Source organism: Falco rusticolus, chromosome 13 (genome assembly GCF_015220075.1).
Source record: "Falco rusticolus isolate bFalRus1 chromosome 13, bFalRus1.pri, whole genome shotgun sequence".
Classification (NCBI taxonomy): Eukaryota; Metazoa; Chordata; class Aves; order Falconiformes; family Falconidae; genus Falco; species Falco rusticolus.
This window is the reverse complement of record NC_051199.1, coordinates 12,178,114-12,205,163: the sequence shown is the minus strand read 5'-3', so window position 1 is coordinate 12,205,163 and position 27,050 is coordinate 12,178,114. Positions and strand designations below refer to the sequence as shown.

The 27,050-nt window shown below is 38.6% G+C and overlaps 1 protein-coding gene across 3 annotated transcripts in view; it reads left to right on the top strand.

Moving 5' to 3' along the window:
* The window catches only part of LOC119156964 (SPHK1 interactor, AKAP domain containing), a 73,689-nt gene that overhangs the window by 7,596 nt on the left and 39,043 nt on the right, over positions 1-27,050 (top strand). For all 3 annotated transcript variants that reach the window (XM_037407438.1, XM_037407435.1, XM_037407437.1), the window contains exons 2-3: positions 12,243-12,345; positions 18,712-18,822. In XM_037407438.1, coding sequence (XP_037263335.1) covers positions 12,262-12,345; positions 18,712-18,822 — 195 coding nt within the window. In that variant the 5' untranslated portion in view covers positions 12,243-12,261. The remainder of the gene's footprint in view (positions 1-12,242; positions 12,346-18,711; positions 18,823-27,050) is intronic.

Genomic DNA, 27,050 nt, shown 5'->3' with positions numbered 1-27,050 from the left:
CAGAAAGCTTGAATGTAAGCGTTCAGCAGCCAGACAGAACTGTTGTAGAAGCAAGAGCGTTCAGCAGGCCGAGGGGGCTGCAGTGCTCATCTGTGCGGTAATCTTAAAATACTTGGGTACTGTAGTTCCGGCACAGCTTACTTAGAATATCCCAAAGGGCTGTTCTTGTATTTTCTTTCAGCAATGAAAAACTGAGGTGGTCCTTGTGAGATTGCATAGTTACCATAATTTCCTACACCAGGCACAGCACATCTCCACCAGCAGCGGAGCTGTTCATTACATGCAGTGGCTCTTCAGAATATTAAAGGAAGAAAGACTACACGTCTCTTAGTTTTCAGAACTGTGTTTAAATTAAGTCCGAATTCTTTTCCACCCAAGAGTCATTTGTAACTGTCTTTCCTATTTCAATATGAAAAGGGAAGAGATCAAATCAGCAGGGTAACAGCTCAAAAACGTGCTTATAGATTGCTTCTCTTCTATGTTGTCAAGGCGATGTCTTCCCTCTCAGTGAAAAACGTGTGTTACCATTGTAGACATCCAATAAAAATGAACAGCTCATTTACTTTTAAAAGGAAAAGATTTGTGTGCTGTGATATTGAAATGAAAAACTCATCATCCTCACACATATTCTGGAATAAGACCCTCCCCTCAACTAGAAAAGTAATTTTCTTGAATATGTAAAAATACAGAAGTAATAGCATGGCTACTAAGGAGCTTAGTTGAGCTTAGTTAAATGGTTGCATTGTACCTGCCAGTAAGTTCAGCCCTAAGCATAATATATGCCATGAATTCAGTGAAATCCAATGGTCACGGTATTCACATTCTTAAAAGTAAGTAGCTTATGTGAACTGTAAGAGTGGTTTGCATGATGTCATTTAAATAGTAGTATAGTCACCAACTACAAAGTTTTGATACTTTTAGAAGTACGGCCATATTTCTAAGGTTATGGAAATCAATAATGTACATAATGGAACAGCACATATTTGCTGAGTACAACAGATGATTTTCTGATTCAGAAGGCATGGCTGTTAAGGTATAAGGTATTAGAAAAATAATTAACTACTGAAAAAAATAGAGGCAGACAATAAACAAATAATACATTTAAAATAATCATCCAAATCTAGTAATTAAAAACAAAAAGAGAAGCCATAGAATCAGGTTTGGTTTGGCATGGATTGCTTTTGGATCCAAAGAACTAGACCTCTCTATTATACTGCATCTTTCCCCAGCTGAAGTTGTTACAGCAATCCCTCAATAAAACAATAGTAAGTTTGCAAAACCTGAAGTGCATGCCTCTTTATTTTTTGTTCCTTTGAATCAAAAGAACTTCAACATTGCAGTGCTGATCAGAGTAAAATGCAAACACAAAGACATGAAATGAGGCAACCTCAGCTGTTAATAAAGTTAATAGGAAGAGCATGGCTGCTGCTGGGCTCTGCTGAATCAGGGTGACGTCCCTGTCCCAGAGACAGTGAGCACCTTCAGCTTCCTTCATACTGTGAGTTATGGTCATTGGGCACTTTTGGATGCATTACAAAATACAAAAGTTCATGCTGCCTTCTTATTTTTACTTTTAAAAAAGGAGCCTGAACAAGGTAATGGCTGTGATACAGGTGGTCGATTTAGATGTCCTTTCCATTTGTAAAGTCTGATCTAACTAAATGGTCAGCTGCACTGAAGTTACTGTAGGATCTGTGACCGCGGTGCAAGTGAACTTGTCTGTATCTGAACTAACATCCAACAGAAACACTTGCATCTGCAAGGACCAAGCACGAAAAACAGCAAGCAGCATCAAAGAGCAATTTTATCCCTCTCAGATTCTCTGCAACCAAATCGCCTCTTGATTTTCAAGTGGATAACTGAAAATCCATGTCTACACATAGCCTGGTCAATATTTTTGCATTAGGTGTAAATGCAAGGATACTAATTTAGCAACTACTCACGTAATCACACTGCAGGCAACGATAAGGTTATCTGAGAGCTTAACCTGAGCTCAGCTGATGATGCAGATAGTCCTGCTGGACCTTGTGCATCCCAGCGAGAGCAAGCATTTCAAGCCCACATGTCACAACAGTTTCATAGTTATTCTGAAGTTCATTGCAAAGCAGTGGCTGAAGAAACTCTGCAGTTTATTTACATTGTGACCCCAAGGAAAAAATTTAGATTAAGTTAATAACTTACTGATCTGAGTCACCTTTAGATTCTCAGAGATAGTGTCCTATGTTCCTTATGTATAGTTAAAAAGGCAGTAGATTTTAGGGGGCGGAAAGAAGGAGGATTCATGTTGCCAAGAAAACCTCAACCATAACTTCTTGGACTGAAATCTCATGCTTTCCTTATGATGGTATAAGCAAGGAAAAAATTGAGAAAGTTGCCTTTATACCTATCACACAATCCTGTTAATCACATTACAGTCCATGGAAAAAAACTTTCAAAATTCAAGCAAGCTAAGCCAAAGACAATATTTGTAGTATCTTGATAGAATTATACAAAAGCATGTTTTATCATATTAAAAGCCAAGGTAATCTGAGGCAGCTTAATTTTATTCACGTCTCTGGCAATGTTGTTATGCTTTTTGAAAAAAACATACTTTGAAACAAATGGGCTTCGAGACTTTGTTTTCTATAAGTTATCACAGATTGCTATTTATTGACATATTAACTTAGCATCAAAATTGAGAAGATCTGTGTTCCTTTGGAACATTAGTAGCAAACCAGAATTGTTCAAGAATATTTCAGGCATGTAAATTATGTTAAAATAAGATTTGTTGTGAATAAGCAGTGACAGAATGTATTCTTTGTCATTAAAATAACTTCAGAATGTACCCTGACATTTTAACTAGATAGTTTGTGAAATAACTGCAGGTGGTCATAGAAACAATACTGGATTAAAGAGAATAGGAAATTTCTGTGAATATTTTAGATGAAGACACTTACTTTTAGACTATTGTTTTACTTTTCTGGTATCATTAGTTCAGGTAAAAACATAGTGGTTTGTGAACACTATTATAATGCTAAACAACATTGGGAAAAATTAGCAGGAATCTAAACCAATTTGGCTTTCTTTCAGCTAAAAAGGTCTGGAAACCAGAATGGAGTCAAAGAAATAATACATTTACTAGATAGGTACTTTTGAACGTACTTCAGATACTGTTAAAGTAAAATATTTACCGTAATCAAATTGAGTTTAGTAAGGACCAACATCACAGCTACATACAGTAGTTTTGACCAGTCATTTTTTAGACTACAGATGTGTTGGTCAGGCTGCCTGTCTGGGGAAATGAATGACAACAGACTATGAACTGCCTTCATTCTTACAGCCGTAGAAATTATTTTACAATTGGGTAATGTAATTTCTGAGAACTGCAGAAGAAGAGTAGACATCCATGGAAGAATATCTACCAAAGCTGCTGGCTTTGCTCACAGCAGCAAAGTCTTGGTTCTATCTGGAGTGGGCAAAAGCGAAGAATTCAGGGGGGTAGGTTCATAGTACCTGCTCAGATCTTCTGTTCTGCCAGACACAAGATCAAAATGTCTTTGGTGGCTTGCCAAAATATCTGCAAGTGACCATTATGTTGAGGATTAGGGTAACCTGACCATTTAACTTAAAATGCTCCCTCCTTCATTAATTAGAACAACCACACAGGCTAGTGTGGTTATTTGGTGGTAGGAAGGATCGTTCTGCACTAGCACTGTCCCTGTCTTATAGAAGACGTGGCATAACACCAGTTCAGCTAGTTGCATGCCACACAGATTCCCAGTAAGAGAATCACTTCAGCCTGTTCTTTATCCCTCTACTTGGATTGACTTGTATCTCAGAAATGCCCCCCCCCCAAAAAGAAAAAAATAAAAAAAAAAGGAAAAATAAAAAGAGGTTATCATGCTTCACTGATTAGTTCTGTGGCTTACTGGTGGCTGGGGAGTCTTCAGGCATTTGGAATAAATATTTTGTTATCATTTTCTTCAGTATTCAGAAACATTAACTGCATCTTCAACTACGCTATAGGGAAGTCAATTGTAGGATCTCATGATTTGTAACACTGTACAGCATGATACTATGGCCTCTCAGCTGGTCATACATATAGTTTGGGGTTTTTTTCCCCCAAGTTCTCAAAGTGTTCTATAATTCAGAGTCTGTGTTGAAGAACTTGGTTTCCAGTACCACCAGTCCCTTTTCACTAACAGCATGGCCCTTTATCTTTTTTAAAATAGCTGGAAATGATTCTGCAACAATAGGAAACTCCCAGACTTCTCCCTTAAATACCTGGGGACATGTCAGCCCTCTGTTAATCTCAAATTTCCAAAGCCAGATTTATTATATCTGAGGAAAGTTGGTACAAAATATTCCAGAAAGTCTGCCAAACATTAGGAATATGCCATTCAAAACATGAAAGCAACGTTCACCTTCCTGTCATGCGCATAATCCAGAGTACCTGCCACATTTCAATTACACTTTTACAGTCTATTTGATTTGTAATCAATCTAACAAGGAAAACACTGGAACAGCTAACAAGTTTTGATTAGCTACATGCATTTTCTACTCAAATAAAATCATGACATATGCATTTACTTTTAAGTTATGAACATCTTTGTCACATTTCCTTTCAGAAATACTTAGTATCTGTTTTGAATTTAATTAATGAAAATATTTTATAGAGTAGATTTGAGATCTTCAAATGGTAGCTTTTAAAAAAAGTTGTCAGTGAAGTACTTGATTGCACGTGCTGGGCTTTGAGGTCTGTTTTATCAGTATTTGACTCTGGTTGCTCTAATGCTCAGAATCAGAAACTCACTGCATCAGCCAGTGGCAAAAAGCTGGTTGAGAAGCTCAACTGTGAAGTTTGGCTATAAAATATAAACAAGATGCCAAAAAATTACTTGAACTAGTCAAGATTAACATCCTCCACATGAAATCACCAGTTTCTTCCTATGTCACGTTCCACTGGTTCTTCTGAAATGCCCACCTGACAGTTTGTACATAGCAAAAGGGTGAGCAGCAGTCAGAGAACATGAGCTGTTTGTTAGATACAAGAAACATTTCAAACAGACTTTTTAAGAATTACTCCGTGGTTTATGGCACGAAAGCCTAATTTGCAACATCTTTGACTTCATCTTGAAAAGTGCTGAGAATTTCCATTTCTAGTTGAAATCAGTGGGAGCTGCTTGCACATTTATTATGCATTTAATTCAGACCAAATTCCACCAGATTCCAGCTGCATCACAATGTTTTTTCCATTATCTTTAAAAGAAGTAAGAACAGATAGCATGACACCCTTGGAATATTACACTGTGCTGCACTAACAATGTAATCTATATTAAGAATAGGCATTGCCATCAAAAGTGCAGTAGTAATATAAGTTGTTTAATGAATACACAGTCATGAACATTCCTGTTTGAGAGGATAAACAAGTGTTTCTTCTTTATCCTCCTTCCTACAGCACAAGGACAAGTGCTATTGTACGGCACACCTACACACGCTAACTGAACAAGGAAATTTTAGTGGGACATCTTTTTAAGAATATTTCTGATTTTGTGTTGCTTCTTGATGACTTAGTAGGCTTAAATAGCTGCAAACCGGCTGCTTTGCTGTAGGGGAAATGAAACGACTTTCTTGTGTTGTTTCTGTAATGCCTGTGCCTGAAAATAGTGAATTCAGTCTGTATCTCTCTAAAATCATCTTCCCAATCAGCACTACCCACTTAAGTTACATACAGACTGACTAATTAGATTGAAGAATCCTTCTTTTAACAAGATTTCTTACCTTTCTTGCAATCAAACCCTCAAGAGTGCCTCAGCTCCCCCCCTAGCTGGCATTCCAGAGCTGAGGATGGGCTCCTTGCTTTTAGGGCAGAAAAGCAGTCTTGGCTGGCTTTCAGCCCATCTCTCTTAAAGTGCAGTTCTTTAGCCCTCCCTGAATTTAAAGGTCTGTTCCTTAATCTTTCCCAGGTTCAGTCATTCTTCCTCATCAGACGTTGTCTGGTCGCTAGCTGTTGATCCAGGGCTTCTTATACCTTCTAAAAATCCTCCAAATCAGGAGCTTTTTAAAGAGTCTGCTACAAATGCTGCATCCTATGTAGCGTTCAAGGTGTTTTCTTTCATTGCTTTATGCAGGAAGAGAACTCATGGTTCCTCGTGTGCTTTTTCTGTAGCCTCTTCTGACCAAGGTCCAAGCCTGTCCTTTCTAGAAGGTTTCTTTAGTAAGTAGCCATTCTACCAGCACAAAAAAGGTCCACCTGGAATTGTCCTAAAGTTATGTCAAATCCAGGGATAGCTGGGAAAAAGGCAAGATCACTATCAGCTGTATGCAAGCACCCAGTTTATATTGGGTTGGCTCTCTGTCAGTAAACTGCTGAAATACGTTAACCATAACAAATAAAAGAAAAGAAAGAAAGAAGAAAAAAAACCCAAAACCACCAAGCAACCCAATCATCTGTCATTCAGCTCCTGATTGTCAACTCTTTGATTTGATTGTCTACTCTTTTATCTGAGTAAACCTGCCATAATTATTGAACGTGGAGAAGGTTGTCAGGCTTGTGCATAAAACCTTGTTATTTTTCCTTTAAGAATTAAATCAGTAAAGGAAGGAACGAATATTTCTAAGTAAATCATATAAAATTTAGTTAGTTTGGTTTACGTTGACTCTTCAGTAAAAGTCATCAGTTCTTTTATATTTTTAAAACATGTCTTGAAAGAAGGCTGATCATTGTTAATATTTCCAAAGGCTTCTATATTTGTTTGTTTTTAAAAAATTTGGAGCAGAATAATGGAGATTCAGAGGTCTGTGAACATGGAAGGAAAAGTCTTTTTTATTGTGTGGCGTACCATAGTATGAGTTGTCTTTTCTCTGCTCCCGTTTTTCATTGGCACAGATCTAAAGACCTGGTCTTTTTGCAGATGTATCACCAATAAAAATGAAACTTAAATCAAGAGTACCCCAGTGACATTATGAAATGAGCAATCTGAATACAAAGCACTTTAACTTCTACTCTTTTTAGTACACTGGTCTGTAAAACTAGCAGCCCAATCCTGTACCTGCTTGACTGCATATAGACACTCAGGTCTGATAACGATGGGAAGTATTCAGTATTTTCTGTTCCCAGTGAAGTCAACAGCAGCCAAAGAAGACTGAACCAAGTCTATGAACACCTTAGAAGATCTGACCCTGATATTGCCAGTGATTATATTCTGCACATGGGTTCCAAATCCATAACAAAATCAGAAAGACATTTGTTTGAGGTATTTATAGAGTGTCTGTTTGACTAACCATCTGTGCCCTGATTGAAGTATACACATGGTCCAGACTGAATAAAAACCAATCATATGGATTAAAATAGTAACTTTGACACTGTTACATCTAAAGATTTTACTGCTAGTGACTTTATTGACCTCTTTACATGTAAAGGTAAATTTAAAAATTGTAAAATCTGAAACGTAGCATGAGGAAAGAGTGTGCCTAGTCTGTCCACTTTGGAAAGGCTTTGAAGTTAAGGGATGCTGTTTGAGTACTGCATGCCTTTCAAAACTGCTGTTTGCTTAAGGTCTGGATTAAGCTAGCTGCCTTCCTCAGTTTCTGAATAGCTTTGGGGTTTATTTGTGAGTGTAAAAGTAAGAATATGCTAGCGTAATTTGCCATGCTTTCACTTGTCTCATATTTCTGTTTCAAAATACAATTCATTCCTTTTTTTGTTCTTCATGGTGTTCAGTACAAATGTTAGCAAAACATTAGAAATGTAGCCGACTATAGCTTAGGGTTAATTGCACTGAGAAATCTCACTGTGTTTGTTCATTTTGCTTCCTTCATCAAAATTATCTTTTTCATGGATCAGTATGTTTTGTATGTTCAAAACACTGAGATTAGGAGTCATAATGGAAAGATGAAAAGCACTAGGCTATAATAGCATCGATTCGGAATATACATATAATGGTCATTTATTATTTATTGAAATTGCTTCTTAGGAATGATTATTGAACAGCAAGTTTTTGGAAGCTGGTTATGCTCATTCAAGATGGTAGGAAATAGAAGTTTCTGATATTGTTTCACAAGATTAATTTTCTTTAATGATAACCTGGGGAATTCTTTAAATTACCTCTTCTCAGTTGATGTAGCACCATCTGCCACATCTGCAAAGAAGATAATTATTTTTAGGAGCAGCTGTGGTTTTTTTATTAAGTCTTGAGTCATCAAGGTCAGTATTTTTGAATTATTCAATGTATGAAAATAGAAGCAATTGTTTTGCATTTTTGTCAACAATAAAGGATGTATTGTTACTATAGTTAGTCCCATAAACCTCATAGCTATTTTACTACAGTTTTCTAATTTCCAAGACATTTGTTTGCATTCTTTGTGATAGCATTTAGCTTTGTAGGAAAAAAGTATCAGTCATAAATTATGAAACAGTAAGAAAGCACCTGGTGGCAAATAAGTGACTGTGGAGACTCTTCTGTTAATGGAAATATTAAAGTGAAAATGGCATACTTCTTAAGATGGAAGGTCCAGGTTCCCAGCTTCTGTTTCAAAAGCTGAATGGTAAATTAGGATCTCTCACACCAAAGGAAAAATCCCCAAATGAGCCATCCTTTGACAGAATTCCCTTGTTATGCCTGTGGCCTTCCATGACAGCTCTAAATTAGATGCACACATCTAAGTCAGATGAGCATTCTCCAACACATAATAAACAAGGGGAGCCAAGCAAAGGTGAGAATTAGGACCTGAAACTTTCAACAGCTTGCTTTATGTCATAGTAAAAAGGCTCTCATCTGTGCCAGATGCCTTGAAAGACTAGTGCTTTGTGTAAACTCTTAAAGTGAACTAATGAGTATAGTACGTGAATGCAGAGGTATCATTTGATGATGAGGGGGCTACATCTCTGCAGCAGCTTCTTTCAGCTTCCTGCTGTTGAGGTACTAATGAGAGCAGGCAGCTTCTCAAAGACAGAATAGTTTTTCCCTGGGGAGTTAATGAAAAGCAGGTTTATCTTACTAGCTTTACTAGAGCGAAGGTGGCAGAGCTGTATGGCCTGAGGAGGGTCTCTTAAGAAATCACACAGGTGTTGAAAATCCCAGCTTAGAAAAGGTGGCCACAGGATAAAGAAAAAGAGGAAACTTTGATCTAACTGAGAGATGAGATAATTGAAAAAAGAGATGTTGAAAGCCCAAACCCGTGTTCCCTGTTAAAAGAAAGACCCGTGAATCTGAAGCTATCTAGACAGAGCCTCGTACACTGCACCTCCCTGAATTAGGGAAGACTCAGGTTTGTGACATTGGATGCCCAGCCTGAAGAAGCTCAGCTAGGTGCTCATTTTTCCATCAGTTAGTGTGTACTGCTACATATCTACTTTGTGTGATACCTAGAGGTATGTAGCTGACCATAAGTGGTGGCCAAAGTGTAGGGGTATGTTTCTCTATACTTTTTTTTAGAAATTGTATACCCATAAACTCACTGAGGAAAAGGCTGTGGAGTCTAAAACTGTTTCTGGATTTAGCTCTCATAATTTAGCATTTCGTTGTTAAAATCACTCTGCTTTTCAGTCACTCTGAACCCCGACTGCATGAATCTGGTTTGCAGACAGTGGGAGCCTGGATTTCATGACTGGCACAACTCTAGAGATGCACTGCAATGCAGCGTGAGAGTAAGGGTTCTGCTCTACAGTTAACAGTACAGGAAACAGGAACCCTAAGATAAGAAAGAAGCTCTGAAAGTGTTACAGATACTCGTAAATGTGTTGTCCCTTGTCCTGTGAAACGCAGTTGCTGATTTTACCTTGTGCTCTGAGTAATCAGCTGGATGTGACATACAGCTCTGATGACTGGGATAGCTAACAAGAGAATTTAGGATTACCAGATTTCAGTAACACCAAAAGCAGTTGCTGTTGCCTGTCTAAACTTCAGCCTGAGATGGAGCCTTTTCTTGTTCAAAACATTTAATGGCGTTCTACATTTATGTCCCTCATCACATACTTTAAACAAGCGTTACAAATCAAAAGTGCGTTTATTTTGGAAAGAACACAGATTTTAAACAATTAAGGATATTTAACAGGTTTTTTGATTGCCACATGACTAGGAAGGCAGCTTTATACACATAAAGTATGGAACATGTAATGCGTAACCCCTTACTGGAGCATCATCCAGAGAGAGCACAAATTTGTTAATACTCCAGAATGTGACTCCTCAACTATATTTTCCAGCTATGCTTTAATGTACTATTTTATTTATATTGTTTAATTAAGGTCCCCAAAGGCCTTCAGTTAGTGGCCACGCTATCACATTTGTTGCTTCTAGATTCAGTGACACTTTGTGCACTAGAATTTCAGCTCCCTGCACACAATGTAACTCAGAGTATAGTCATTATCAGTATGTCAGCTCCCTGAGGGCAAAGCGGTGGCAAAGTCACTCACTCTTCCTCTCAGTGAAGAGCAGGAGAAAACAACGGGCCTAGTACTTCAACCTGCAGGTCAGACTTCATTTGTGATTTACTATTAGATTGCAGAAGCGATGCATCCTATAAAAAGAGGCAGTGCACCGCTGCTGCTGGGAGTACCGAGTGTTACCTAGTACAGAAGCTGCATCTAAATGTGGGCTTACCAAGGAGGGCACTTAACTTACACAGTATTTGACCCTCTGAATATGAGGTTCTTATTTTAATGAAAATGTAAAACCAGAATGACTTCATATGTTTAATGTCCCTCAACCTCTTAAAGAATAAAGAATAGTAAAGAGTTACTGTTTATGTATATAATCCGAGCAATGGAGCAGAATTTCGTAAACAGAGAAAAGTCTCCTTTCTAGATATAAATGGTGCTAGTATCTTAGAGTATTAAGTAGTACCACACTTAGCAAGTGAACTCAGTTAACCTACTGATCTCACTTGTGCATCTGTATTCAGTCCTTCCCTGCAGCTCAGGAAGCTTCCCCCCAGTTAGCAATTAATAAGTGCTAAGTTAGTTTTATATTTTTCATTCACTCTTCTAATTCCAGCACATACACTTTTCTAAAATAATTACAGAGTAGCACCACACATATCAGCAAAATTCTTATTGACAGTTACTTGTCAAGTGAAAGTGGGTATATTCATAACTGGTCCTAAGCAGTATCAAGTGAAATATACATACATGAATCTTTGAGAGAAAGGTAGATTTACTGATGTTTGAGTGTGGATTTAGGCAAAAAATGAAAGTAGTGTCCTTTTAACATACCGGTTTAAACTCCAGTGAGGGCAACTTACGAAAATGCATTTTAGTTTTTAATTGAGCATACCAGGAAATGGCACATGGTCTGTTATCACAATTGATGAAAGATTATTTGTTAAGGCACAGTAACCTGGTCGCCTGTTATGATCCAGCACAACGTGTTCCACGTCTTCTCATAGCTGACTTGCAATAAACGAAGAGCACTCTAGAGACCCAATTTGGGAAGCAGAACTTGGTCACGTAGGATGCTCTTTCCCTAGTATGTTTCTGGAGAAATAGCCCTTTTGCACTGGATGGTCTTTAATTGCGATCACATCATGTCCAGGCAGAGAAGCTTGAGCTGTGACAGTTTGATCTGTTGTATGGATGGACACCTTACACGAGTGGCCTAAACTGTTCCAAAAGAAAAGTGTGAGGAGTAGTACCAGCTGTGCAAGCAAATAACTTGACTGTGGAAGCTTATTTTTATGGTTTTGTATTTCACATCTGCACAGTCCCAAAGTAAATATAGTTTTGTTTTGTACAACTGACTCACAAAACATTGTACTTGCATGACTTACCTTTGCTCCAAACCTACAACGTATCAAGATATTCCATCTAAATTACAGAATTAATTCAACTGCTCCCCATCATGTTTTTTACATTTTAATCACTACCCCTTTACTTCTATCCAGGCAGGTGAAAATATAGCAAAAAATTATTTTGTCTGTCAAGCTGAATTAATGCAGCAAGTATTTAATTTTCTGCTCCAAGCTGCCTGCTTATGAAAACAAGCTAGGACCACTTTTTACAGTGTCATTGAAAAGGGGCAGATATGGTAATAGGCAGCTATATGCTATCTTGTAGTCTTCAGAAGACATTGGTCTGCTATTTTGTATCCAAAAAGGGAAAACCAGGTAATAAATAGACTACTAACGTCAGCAAGGAGAGTATAGACAGCTTCTTGTAATCTAAGTTACATCACTTTACTGAACTGTATGTTGGTATCATTTGAGGTATCTGTGTGGCTGAGTCACTGGAAAGGTTTTTGGGCATTTGTTTCTTTTCTGTTCTTCAGCAACTTTGAATCTCCACTGATGCCTGAAGTTCCAGAGCACCAGGGCAGCAGCACAGACAGTTTGGCAAGCAGTTTGGGAAGCTCTGTCACAGCATGTAAGAAGGTAACTTCTAAGTTTATGTTATTTTCAAAGACAGATATATCCCAGGTTATAGCTTTGCTTTTTAGCTTTTGTCTTTATTGGGGAATACAAAATATAACTGATACCTAAAAAAGAAAAGGACTGATACAGAGAAATAAATTTTGGGTGCTGTTATCGTGCCTTGCAATTTTGTCTGCCTGGTCTATACTTGTCTGTCCCAAAATACATTATGCATATATGGGAGATAAACATTTCTATTTTTCTTCATTATCTGACAATATGAAATAAAAGCTGTGCATAGTGTGAATACTTTCAGGACTGCTCTTCAATAGGTGGCAAATTTCTGGGACCTAGCCTGAGGGTCTAGAGCTTTGCTTCTCTCAGGTCAATACGATGGAGGGTCCTTCATGAAAAGCTTTTCTGCCTTCCCTAATATCTGACTGGAAGGGTTTCAGCAACCCAGAAGGTAGTACAGCTTTGACCATTGCTGGGTTTGTTGCCTCAAAATGGGTTTATACATAGTTATTTAATTTAGAGGATGTGGCAGGGGGAAAAAAAGCAGTGCCTGTGTGTGCATGTATGTCATTAGGAGAAGTCAGATATGACTGACATTATTTTATGCATGTAGGTAATTTTGGTACAACTGAGAATACACAGGTGAAGGCCATGGATGCTTCCTTTTATTCCTCCTCCCCAGGGCCAGGTTACGGCAGGGCAGCCTGAGGAAGGGGGCACTGCCAAAGACGCGTTGAGGAGGGCAGGCCATCTTTCATCTCTCACTTTGCAATAACCCTCAGAGCTCTACTGTCTCCCACAGGCGTAATTCTAGAGCTGATAAGAAAGCTTTTGTCCTAACACAGAAATGTTATAAAATTTCACAGTTCATTCAGTCTTCCCGTAATTCTTACTGTTTTTCCTTTTCCTTCCACTAGTAATAATAATGCTTTCCTTTTGTTCGTTTTTTTCCCCCCGATACAACAACAATATATATTTATACACATAAGCACAGAGAGAGAAAGATAAAAAATGTAGAAGATTTATTTTCCTCATCCTGAAAACTGTACTGTGGCTCTGGGGAGGGAGCTTTGTCTGCCTATGGAAATTTTGTTAAATGTAAAATCAATTATATAAAAAAAGAGCTCAACAGAGTGATGTGTAAGCTGCAGCTGGGCTTCTCCAGCTCACGCCAACATGGCTAAAAGACCAAGTATCAATATTTCATTTGACCAAAGGGTTTGTTTATTTGCAGAACAATACCTGATTTTTAACAAATGCTGCCGACTGTAGTTGGAATCTTCACAGAGGCAGAAATAGACAGAAAACCCATTGTGCAGGAGAACAGCTTAATTTTTTGTTTAAACTCAGAGTCGTCTATTTTATATACTGAAGGACAAGTGGCACAGCACTGAGAAGTGCCACCACTGTGTTTACAAATGCTCCCAGCTTGGTCACCTTCGAAGCACCACTCCCTTTTAAAGGCTAGCCTTTACCACATGATTTAAAGCTGCTTCACCTGTCTGATCCCTTACATCTGAACTTTTCACTGTAACACGAGTAAATTTTATGATTGTCGGCACACTGAAAGAAGTGATTCACTTCTGCCAACACTTCTGACAAACAGCAGGATATTTTGGGCTTTACAGCATTGTCACAGAATGTATTACCATTCTTTTTTTGTGTGGGGAAAAGGATAAAGAATTACCAAAAATAGTCCATTACCTTTAATTTAGCTTGTGTTACAGTGATTTTTAAGTTAGATGTGTAATTGGTGGTGGAGTGGAACACTATGGGCTCCTGCTGCAAGGGAACAGTTTAAACAGTTGACTTGCAGGTTTGAGTAATTGTAGCTGGCATGAATGGCTCCTGTCGGGAGCCATATGAAATGTGGCCTGTTACTACACAGATCGATCTCAACAAATGTGGAAGATGTGCCCCTCGATATCTCATCTTATTTGGTATGTCCCACTTTCATATCTTTTTTGATGAGTAGTAATTAACCAAAGCAATTAAGATGATCAGCCATGAAGACGCAGATGTTTCATTTGTGGAGCAGAGCCTTTTTAATGTTGTCTCAGCTATAGATATTTACTGTATTTTAATGTCTTATGATCTAAATCAGGGAGCAGGAAGCTGTTACACTAAACTCATATGCAATATTTTCCTCTGGGAAAGAGTGACTTTTCTAATCCACACTCTGCTAGAGGCTGATTTAGTTCATTGATTCACAACACACTGAGTAATGCTGACGGCTGAGTCTCTAGATGAGAGTGGAAAACTTTTTTTTTTAGAACCTTGAATTACTGCTGATTTCACATTTAGCACATGATGCAGATTCATCCTGAATTATTTTCTGAGTGTGATGATCCTGCTCTGAAGCAGATACCCAGCAGTATAGTGTGTGCAGCTGGTACATAGAAGTATGGTCAATGAACCAAGTTCTGCTTTCAGTTGTATCATTGCAAATCAGAAGCATCCTCGCTGAATTCAGCAAAACTGCTAACAATGTATGTCAGTGGGATTGGCCCGGAACTTGCCTCAATTAGGTAAGAATGAAGAGAAGTACAAGAGAGGAGGAAATTTTGGCAAGTTATAATGTTTGCTTGAAAAGTGCAGGCTATGGAATAGAAGGATGCTGACTGACAGCTGAAATAGTAGAGGCTTAGGTTTCTTATCCTTTCATATAGACCAGCTCATTGTATTTTAAAAATATGCTTAAATGCAAAAATTACAATCTGAATGTACTAGTAGAATTACATCTCTGAAGAATACCAGTTCTCACATTGCATTTGATTAATTAATTAGCCCTGTTAATTTAGGCCAGCTCCTTCAAGCTTATACAGTTTTGATCATCGCAGTCATACATTAGTTTGCTTTAAGGACTTCAGTATATTCCTTTAAAAGCATGAGTATCCTAGAAAGTCTTAATATATATCCAAACTCCCACTTTATATAAACACATGCCCCTAGTTAACGAGGAGAATTACCTTACAATATTGAGATGCTCTAAGCAGTATTACATTCACTCTTACCGTATGTTTGTCTTTGACCGTGATAATATTACTGTCTGTTACCAAAGAAATATGCCCCAAAGTTCATTTTTGCATAGCAGGTGTGTGCAGTCAGCATTGCAGGGTGGCCCAAATTACCCTTCCTCCAAAGAAGCACTAATGGGAAGGTTCTGAGCAATAACATGTCTGTAATGTTCCTAATGCAGAAAGTTGCATTTTATAAGGTAGGTTCATAAACTTATCCAAAGTTTACACCTTGTTCCTGCCACCCTTTACTCAAATGTCACTTCCCATCTCCTGAACACTTTTTCTACACATATTTAGGTATGTGTAGAACGAGACTCCATGCAAGGAGGCCTCCCACATACCCCTGTACACCTCCCTTTCCCACAGAGCTATCTTTCATGAGTAATTTCCAGAGGCTTTTCAGATGACTTTGGACTGACCTATATTCCTTAGATTGCCAACCTCCACCAGCTTCTGCTGCATGGACTCAAGTATATCTGGTTTTGGTTTTGTCCCCTGTCTTCTTCAGATCCAAAATGCTGTAAATTATATTCTCCAGCCTTGAAATGTTATGTCTGTTGCACCCTTCTTCACATTTCTGGCTGTGTTCTCCAGTGCATGTGCAGAACTACTTATGCACACATGAGACCATAATCTGGCCCAGGGAAAACATCATCCTACTGTTGTTGTTTATCTCCTTGAAGTTACTTAAAAATCACATGCTGTCCTTGACTTCAAAGTCTATTATGAAAAGCTGCATACAAAAATTAAATGTACTACAAAGCCTTGCAACTTATAAACCATCCTGGAGTGACCCCAGCTTGGCAACTATGACCTGACCTGATCGAAACATTTGTTCAGGAGAGTTATTTTTTTTCTGCTGGTGCTTTACCAGTATTTGCTTCCTGATAAATGCATCCTCTGAAAGAAAGGTAGAACTACCAAGGGTCATTGAACATCCCATAGGAGGAGAAATAGGTGAAGTTTGGACTGCCCAGCTCTTGTCATGGGTTTACCATCTACAATATACATCTGCTATGATCTAGCTGATCTGAAATGCTGGGTGTGCACACCAAGTCCTCATGAGACGAAGAGTAGTACCAAGGATTTCTGAAGCTTCTTTCTGCATGATGATTTCTGCCCACTACAGTTTCTCAGGAACTGACTGAGATTTGGGAAAGAAAGATATACAGTGATTAAAGCTGAAAGGCAAATTTACTGTGATTTTTAAGGAAATTACTGCTTGTTACAGCAAAAGCTATTTAAGCTAAAGAAAACTGTTTCCTATGTATGCAGAATTATGTCTTAACAGGTAATTAGAACTTCAGTCCTTGAGGGTGACAAGATCCAGAATCAGATGAAATCTGAAATCATACATAATATGTGTGTGTGTGTGAATGTACATATGAGTTCTATTCTTTACGTCTTTGTAAAAGCCTCAGAGGATGGTAATTTTTGAAAAAGAGGGGAAAAATGCTTGATTCTAGATTGTACCAACTAGTTTAAAATGGTTCAGTATTTCCACATTTGAAAATATTTCTTAAAATAATAATAATAAAAAAGAGCGATTTATAACACTAACAGGAAATTGTTTCTGTGGGATATGAAATATATTATTTTCTCAATCTAGTCTCAGAGTTAGTTATGGTGGCAGGAATCTTTTTGCACTGAGACAGGAGGTTATAAAATTTGTTGAGGGCAGAGTAATTCAACTGGGAAACAAGATTAGCTAGCAGCCTCCAAGAAGAGACTGGTGTTGATGTGAAGCATTCGTGAGCCTTTGTCATTCTCAGAACAGTCTTTGGGCACAGTGCTTTTTCTGAGTATTTTGTGAACCCTAAATCTATATTCAGAAGCTCTTTGAAAGAAATCCCACAGCAGGGCTGGAGTACTGAAGAACAATGCCCACAGAGGTGCACAGCCCTTGTGGAGGGCACTGACGAAGGGCTCTGAGGCCAGCCAAACATAGGCTGTGGTGTTCCCCATTACCTCCTCATCCACCCTCTGCTGACTTTTATTCAGACATCAATATAGAATAATACAGGCAGCGCAGCATTAACTAGCTAACTGGCTTTGTGCCAGAAAGATAAAAATTAAGAGTGGGTGTTAGGCTGTGGGTGTTAATAAGCTTACTGCTGGATTTCCCCTGAGTATTAGAAAATTGTGTCAGCTGTCCAGATCAGCTTTCTGCAGTCATTCATCTTCCCTGAGAAGTGAAGATGCCTCAGGAGCTCTTCTCACTTCTCCTCATAGGGAAGTGATGTAGGCTTACAGATCAAGTGTTCCTGAAGTAGGGCAAAGGTGTGTCAATGCAAAGCATGCAGTAAAGTACTCAGGGTAGATCATTTTCCAGGTAGAGCAACAAATTTATATTTTAAAATATCACTATTAAAATAAAAGGCTAAAGAGCTAGAGTACAGCCTATTTCCATGTAATGCAAGAACTGCGAGAAGTACAAACAAGTACAAACATACGCCCATTTCACAAACATACTTGTTAACATTGCTGCCTGGGGAAGACGACGACGACGTGCAAAATTTTCTGTAAGTAGCAGCATCATTGTTGCAGCTATTCTCTTCCTGCTGTTACCTAGCTGGTTTAAAAATACTAAGGGTCCCTCTTTTTCATGGGAGAATATTAGTACAGAGGCAGCAAGTGCGTTAATTCAGGTCAATCTAAGCATCAGACTTGCAAAACTGGCTTTAGCTCTTTATGGTCTGGATATCTGTAGCCCCATTTTGGTTTTGTTTGAGCAAAGCTTGTGGCACAGGCTGTAGGCTAAGTCAACACAGAAAGATTAAACACAAGGTTTTGGTCTCAGGGTACTGACTGTGCTCAGTACTCATTACAGCAGGTCATAAGTAGTTTAGCTTCTCAGAAAGCAGAAAACTGTGTTTAAGAAGAAAGAGTTTGTAGCCTAGGTGGTCTCAGAAATGAGGCTGCTGGCAGAAGGAATAGTACTGATCTGTTGTGGTGAGAGATACAGTAAATCATAAAGGCTGCAAGTTTGTGCACTCCGGTATAATCAAATAATTAGTTTTCCCACAATCTATGTTCATCACTTTAACACAGAACAAAACTCCTAGCAATATTCTCCAATAAAAATTTTGGGCTTAAGCATCTCCTTCAAGTATCTCCAAGGACTTCCAGTTCTGAAAGAAAATAGGCTAATACTTTAGGGGATATATAAATCACTTGATTTAAGGTGCATTAACTGGACAGGTCCAAAAGGAACAGTGGTGCCAGTGGTGCCCCCCCGCCAAATTTTGTAGGCAAGATTTCCTTTGAGTTACAGCAATAGAGTTCAGGCCCCCAAAGCACAGTAGGACTGAGTACTTTTTTAATTATTTTAACTTTTTAACTATTTTAACAGATTCTCTGCAGTAACAGTCTGCTAGAATCAACAGAATACTGGCTGCAGAATCAGAGGACGCCATGCCAAATTGGCTTTCTGGAGGACAAGTCAGAAAGCAACTGTGCCTCAGTAAGTACTTGCTGTAATCTCCTCTGGGGAAAAGTCCACTGAGAGTTATTTGTGCAGGGTGTGGGGCCAGCCACAGTACGTGTTAAATTAAAACAAGTCAGTGACTAACTGATACTGAAATTATAGCAGTCTGTCTATAGTTTCTGTAATTTCCATCTTTCTGGTAAAAGCTAACATACAAAGCAAAAATGCACCCAGATTTCTATACAGAGCACATTATTAAGATTACTGCAGACGTTTCCCCACATTTGGCCTTCAGACTTTGTGGCCCTCTGTATTTTCTTATGTTCATTGTCTGCAACTGACAGGAAAGAAAAATAAGCCAAAGATAAAATTATTCCAAATCATAACTTGTTAAGAGGCAGGTTGGAAAGAGCAGATGTTTAAAAAGCTGCTCAATGTTCCTGAAGGCATAGAGATACACAATTAGAGAGAAAACTCTTTCCGTATTAGATGAGGAGAAGCTGCTAAAGAACTCAAACAGAATTATTTTACATTTGAAATGAAATTTCAATCTCACTATTGTGGGTTATAACAGCTTTTGATTAAGAGCGTACATGAAGAAATAGGAGTTGTTATGTTGCTTTACATACTGTCTACATGAAACTGGGTAGAAGTTCATTGCTATGATTGTAATTATTTTTTATTTGATGAAGGGCTCAGGAGAGCAGATCCTTACTCAGAATCCCATTTGATTACTACTCCTTGGCCTCCGTAAGCCAACAAAAACTGTAGAAGAGAGCAGTTTTAATTCAGGCGAAAGGTTTCCAGCACTGCTTTCGCTGCACACCACCTAAAGCCCAGCTGAGGCTCTCATGGAGCCTGCTGGGGGATTCCCTCGAGGATATGGACATTTCAGCTCTAGCTGATGAACCCAGGCACCTGCCGTCAAGAAGCTGAATCTCCATCCCATGGTGGTGATGACTGGAGGCTTTGTATCTTTGCCTGGGGGTGATGCAGCATGCTTGAGAACAGCAGGAGTGATACAACAGTGCAATTACAGCAGTTAAAACATAGGAATATGGCCAAAGGTTTTACAGCTCAGTTCACTGTCACACCATCCATGGGACTATCAGTTTCCACAAGAAAGAATGAGCAAAATATACAACCTAATCAGCGTGTGCTAGTAAGGAACCATACAGGTTATAAAGTGAGAAACTAAACAGACTCCTGTGTCTGTTTTGAATGATGCCGGGTGACACAAGGAAGGGGACATTAAGGAGTAATGTTCAGTGGTACTTATTTCCGAGACTACCAAAACCAGACAGCAGCTTCCTGTTCTTGGATCGTTCCGCATGTGTTCTCCCAAACAAAAGGGTCACAGTGTTATGAAGTACAATCATTGTTCAATTGCAGCTGGAATGCTGTCACTTGAACCATATCTTGAATACATTCTTAAGCAGAATGGGGTCATCAGGCAGGTGGTTAGTGGTATCCTTCTTGTTTGATATGGGAAAGGATTGCTTTTAGTGCAAAAAACATGGACCACAGTCACTTGGTTTTACTGTTTAGTATTTCATATCATAAGAAAAGGTTTATTTTCTCAGAGGAAATTATGAGTCCAAATAATAATATAAAAATGAATTATGACTTGCTTTTTGATATGTTGAGCTATGACTTTATTCTTTGTGTTTCTTTGAATCTTATAGGAAATTATATCCGTCTCTGTTAGGATGGAACTACTGAGAAAAGATGGCTTGTTAAAGCAAGACTATACTCAGATTTGATTTAAAAATACCCAATATAGCTGCTTGATACACACTTGTCCTCTTGGAAGCACAGGTCAGGTTTCATCTAGCCCTGGTCAGTCACCTTGTAGGGAGAATAAGCATCACTCTTACCATTCTGCAGATCTGAGGGAAGAAGCAGAAATACTGAAATTACTTTTTATTACAATCCCAAAAAGAAGTTCTGAGATAAGGGGCTTCAGCAAGTCACAGACCTAAATCTCACATGTGCTGAATGCCCACAGCTTTCCCTGACAAAGTCACACAAGGTGATAATTTTCTTTTAATCCCCTCTTTGTCAAAGAAATGACTATACAAAGCTCTTTCCCAAGAAAACAGCTTGTGTTACTATAGTAAGTGATGGTATACTTCTGCTTGTAGGCAGAGGGTGGGCAAAGGCGCTCTGTGAGGCTTCCAGGGGACAGAACTGCCCCACAGCTCCTCGTGCCATCCTAAACTACAAGACCATGACTGAGCCCTTTCTTACATGGGAGGAATATTAGGCTGTGCTTTGACACAAGGCCTGCCAAGTCACCTTCTCCCATCACCTGCTGCTTGCATAGTGTGCATATAGGACAGTCAGCTTTCCCTGTATGGCTTTCTGAACACAGTGCCAACCACACGCACACACACACAGTTTCACGGTCTTCAAAGCAAAATGTTAGTACCTAGTTTATTCTGCAATTTACAGTTATCACTATTGAAGAAAAGAGATTCTATTAAAAGAATTTTGCATTAATGAGATTGAAGTGGAATGTACAATAAAATGTATCATATAGAGAGAGCATTAACTTAGAAGCTAAGAAGTTAAATATTATTTTGGAACATTAGTGTTCACATCAAGAGAAAAGGTATTTGATAACCTGGAAGCTTATTTCTTGATCAGTCCCTGGAAATTATATTTTTGAGATACTGTTAAATAGTTACTCATAAACTGTTACGAGCAGAACTGAAGTTTTGTTCATATTCCTAGTTAATTTATTCTCAGTGGTAGTACAGTACAGAATTTTAATCTGCATGCCTAAAAAGTTGCACAACTGATGTAAAGACATGCAGTAAACTAGAAAACTTTGACATTAACCATCAGATTTCATGTGTGGATCAGAGCGTAAGCACATAGATGATTTTTTCAGAATTGCTCTCCCCACCTTAGATACATGGGTCGTTCATTTGGCTGCGCACAGTACATAACCAGGGACCAGGGGATACTTAACCGCTGTGCAAGGATTAAGCATTAGGTCAGTATCATGCTCAGAACCTGCAAAGCATTTCATTCAGAGTCCTTTCCAATGATAAACGAGCAGAAGCTGCAGGAATGAGGGAGGAAGAAGGATATGAACATGGAGTGGTTTCCCCAGCTTCTCAATTAGCAAGCAAACCAGACTGCCCTTAGCAGAAAATATGTTCTATCTTCTTGTTCATGTGAAAGATTTTATGAATTGCTGTTACCTATGGTGTCAGAGACTCAAACTGCCTCTGAAAGTTGTCGTTAGGTTTGCAGAAGGAAAAAAGAAATCTCCAGTGTACTGTATCATTAACAGCTGCCTTTCCCAAAGACAGCTGGTAATACATGTAGCTACAGTGTTCGGTTTTCATTTGGAAGAGTTTATGTTTAGTTATAAGGAGTCTAATCTTACTGTAACTATAAATGCAACAAGACCATATGAACATAGCTTTCATAAATATTATCTTCATTATGTCCCATTACAGATTAGCACAGTTAGTAGAAGTGAAAATAAGCTGATGGCAGTCCTACATATGCTCACCAAGTATACTAACATTGATTTATTAAAACACTAAATATTTAATTCAGTTATAGCAGACTACTTTTTTCAAAGAGATAACTTTTTTTAAGCAGAATGGGCATTTTGCTACATGTAATTCTCTATTCATTTGCAAATTGGTTAATGAAAATATAGCCATTATGATACGAAAATAAGAAATCATGTTAGAGGAACAGTATTTCTTGTTTGCTTATGTTGGACAGCTCCTGAGCTCTGAAAAAAAATCATATTCTGGTACCTCACCATAATAGAAGAAATGCTAGTGTGTCCATATTTAATCCAGTGTTTCTAGTCATCCACAAGGATAAACAGTAGAAATAACAGGGAGAAGTAAGAGTGAGATGTGGTGTCTGTTCTCCTTGTTTTATGCCAGCTTAGCGGGATGTCGGTGAGTTGTCTATGGAAAGATGTGTTCTGTGTATAATGGGTCTGATGTGAACAGTTTGAAAGATTGCCTTGTCCTAACTTTGCTTTTCTACTTTCTGTACATACTATTTTTGTCCAGCTCTCTGTGTTTACATTTCAGAAATCAGATTAGATACACTGGGATTGAGTCCAGGGGGACAGGGCTAACTGTCCTAGGCTTTCTAGGGAGACTTCCCATGGAGACTGGTCAGGAAGGGGCAGCTGAAAGAGATCTCTGTGTGCTTGAAGTGAAGGCACAGTGGGAGAGAGTGCAGGTAAATCCTAGGTAGAAATGCTGTTTGTTTTCATTTCTGTATTGGAATAAAACATCCTGCCATCTCTCTTTAAAACATCCCTGGGCTGAAGTGTGCTACCCTCCTTAAGTCGAGTCTATCTGATTTTGCCATGCTGTCGGCTAAAAAAGTTAAACTCCCTCAAAGAACATCTTCTACATCTATGTTATGGTTTTTTCCTCTTCAGAGAATATTTGAGTAATTTCTAAACATTAAATTAAACTTAGTTCAATTAACAATGATACTGTTTAGCAGCAGTTTACTGCTGCAAATTAGAATACGTTGTTTCATGCAAATATTATAATTAGATAGTATAAATTTTAAAGTCAGTTTATGTATGAAAGTTTTGTTATGTTTGTTTCCACTGAATGAGAACTTAATCTAAATCCACCTAATATAATAAAATACATGGATTCATGAGACATAATCATTCATAAGCTGCACATAGTGACTTATAAATGTAATTAAAATATTGGTAATGTGAGATTACCCCATGGAGAGACCTCATAAAATAAACATAGTTTCACATAATTATATACAACTTTGTGCACTCCATTATTGTCAACTGTCATTCTCTGGACCTACATCAAATGTTCCCTGCTTTGGACACACTTTTAAGCAAACCTTATTTAAAAAGAAAAAACTGATAGATACTTTGCTTCTAACTTTCCCTCCAAAGATCTAGATTATTTAATTAGCAGTGCTGAACATTTGTGGTTGGCTTATGTTAGTACAAGTTAAGAAATTTAATTCCTTCCTTAATTAGATGATTTATAGTTTCTTCTAGCATTGGACTCTCCTAAAGTGCAAAGTCTTAATCTTGCAGACAGGAAAGTAATTTATGATTCTTAGCATTTCCTAAGATTTGACATTTTTTCTTTTCAATGCCTGTGCAGTAAGCACAAGCATGATTAAAGTAGTATTGTGATGCTGCTGAAGATGTATCTTAATTGTCTTTTAGGAATTCTTAATGAAAAGAATTAATTAAGAAAAAGGAGGACACAAAACAAAACCAAAAGAAGAAGATGGTATTTAGTCCTGCAAGACATATGGCATTCATGTACCTCATGATGCATAAATCATAGCAGTAAATTTTCCAGAAATTCTCTGGACTCCATACTCTAGACCAGCAACAGATGGAAAAGCAATTAAAAATTACATTTGCATTGAGAAAGATTTTGTCTCAAAACCCAGACTCCAGTAATCCTCCCCGCCCCACCCCCTGAATGTGGCATCATCCCCTCTTCCTCTTCACACAACCACCCTGTCCCACCATGGAGGCTGGGAAACAGGCCTGCCCGATCCATACAGTGTAACAAGGCTCAAATTGCACTTGAGAACCACTGATCTAAGAAAATACACCCTTCCCCTCCCTTCCCAAGCAGTGTGCTTCTGTGTGAGGGGTAATGGGATTCCCAGACTTTGGCAGAAATGCTGCAGACTTCTTGTCCATTATTCTGGAGAAGTAGAAACACAAAATTTACACCATTAAATGGCAGTGATAGACAGGGTAGGTAAAAGATCTCTGCTTTTCATTTAAAACAAAGCAATAAAAACCTGCTCATTTCTTATTTTAGCATAACAAGATACCACATTTTAAAGAACCAGGATGTGTCAAGGGCTCTAAAGCTCATTTTGTGTTTCCTCATAACTGAAAAAAAATCTGACTTTCCAGGCAGATGGGTGAGAGAACAGTTTCATTAAAGGGCTCACAGATTTGAAACATTCTTGAAATAGTCCAGCAACTTTTCTGCTTGCAAGCACTCCTGCTCTGTAACAGCATGAATGCTCACACCAGAATACTCCATACAAGTGTGCGTATAACGTAGGCTATATGCATAGACAGATGCAGCTGTATGTTGGTTAGATCCAGCCCAAGGGAGCAGCAGGAAAGCATGGCCAGAGGGAAGGGGGAAGGACGGCAGCCCAAACTTCAGTCACATTCAGTCTTGTTAAAATACCCTCTCGTTTAAGTGTTGGCTGCTTTTGTCTGACCCCGTGCCATTTGCACTTTTCCTCTAAGCGGTCTGATGAGCGCTGGTGGTGGCAGAAGAACCCTACTCCATCCACAGCACAGGTGGAGGAAGAATTGCAGCTTGGGGTTGTTAGTTGAGTACAGGAGAACATACCCAGTCTGCGAGACAGACAGTAACATCTCAAGGAAAGGAAGATACAGTTGTATTAGTGAAGGGTGGCAAGGCTGTTGCCTTGGTGAGAAATAAAACAGATTGTTAAGAAAGCAAAAAGGTGATGGAATTATGGATCACGCTGGCTATGATCTTTCAGTTTACTGAGAGAATGAAGAATGTCATCTTGCCATCATAGCAGCTGAATTTCCAGAACTGGCCACTTACCTTGCTGCTGCATAGCTTCGCTGTCCTAAGCAGGTACCTGAGCACTACCAGTATCACTGCAGTTTAGCCATGAGCTTTTAAACAGGTTCAGGAGGAAGTGAAGGATGACATTACGCGTTAATTTGCGCTGGTCAGATCAGGACTTTTGCGGTCTCAGCTCTTCCCCCAGCCCCTACTTCATCTTTTTTACTGCCTTGGCATTTGTACAAACATGTAGTAAGTTGATTCAGAGAAAAAAGTAACTATGAAATCAAGAAATTCATTTTTCTGGCCAATTCTTCAAATTCCAATGCTCACTCAAGCGATGGAACACAAACATCCAGGAAACAGCTCCCACAAATTAATTCAAACAAATGATAACATATGCAGAAAGAGAAAATGTTTGGCAAGGTATATTGTGAGGAGGAAAAAGAGAACAGCTTTCGACTGAATTAAAGTAGATTATGAGTAGTTTTCATTCATTTCTTCACTCAAGTCTTTTTAGAGGTTTGATGCTACATATCTTTAGAAGTTTAGATACAAACGTACAGATTTATATTTTACATCAGTCTTTGATACCGGAATTCCTTCCAGGTAACTTGCTAACAATACAGTGGATGCTGGTCAGGGTGTTGAAATCTTAAGCCCTGGGACTGGGATTTTGTATCTTTTAACTGGGGCTCCTGTCTCCACTAAGTTCTCCGGAGTCTCCAAAGAATGAAAGCGTGCCATTACTGAAGAGTGGGGATCTAGGCTTACAGGAGTTCAGAAAAGGAGGCTGTTTCTTCTTCTTGGTATAGTCAACAAGGCAATTTATACAGCCATGGATGGAAGGGCAATCCTGGATCCCAAAGAAGGTTTTTTTGTTTGTTTGTTTATTGGGATTTTTAAAGCAAAACCATACGTGTGTTCCTGAATAGTGACCACAGAGCTGAAACAACCGATTTGTTTTATAGTGTTTGAATGAAGATTTAAATTTCCTAAGAAACATAGCAAAGCCCTATTTGTTTGCGTAAAATAGACAGACAGACCTACATACTAAGATGTTTGTCCTCCCTCATGAGGCTGCATGCACAGCCTCAGCAGTACGTTACATAGACAGGGGATTACAAGCGTGTTTACTTTGCCTTTCAGTCATTAATTACTCAGCTATCTTCAAGAACAGCATTGTCTTTTTCAGAAATCAAAATCCATCCATTCTTTCCAGATCTAAGCCATAATTACTAGAGGTATTTTTAGTTTTAAGTCCTGTCTTCCCATTCAGCCAGACGATACCTTAATTATATCCTGACAAGGAGCCGGAATCAACAGCTGCAGGCTAAATTGTGGCATTGAGTCTTAGTCCTTCATCCTTCCTCAGGCATGCGTGGGTGTTTCGTGCTGCTGTGGTAAGGAATTGTACCTTCCAGAGAGCCTCTCTCTTGCTTGCACAGAGAAATTAGAAACCCTCCTCTTCACCAGTTACTCTGTGCCTGATGGAGTGTGGTGCGGGAAGGCTGAGCACTAGTTTAAAAGACTACTGAAAGGATTGCTTGTATCATCTGTACAATATGTTTCTCTTTTTGCTCTTATACATACTTAGCTCTGAAAAAAACTATCTTCACATATGAGCTAATGTCAAGGCAGAAAGTAAATATGCCCTTAAAGGGTTGGTTTTCCACATTTTCAGTATCACACACGTATTTT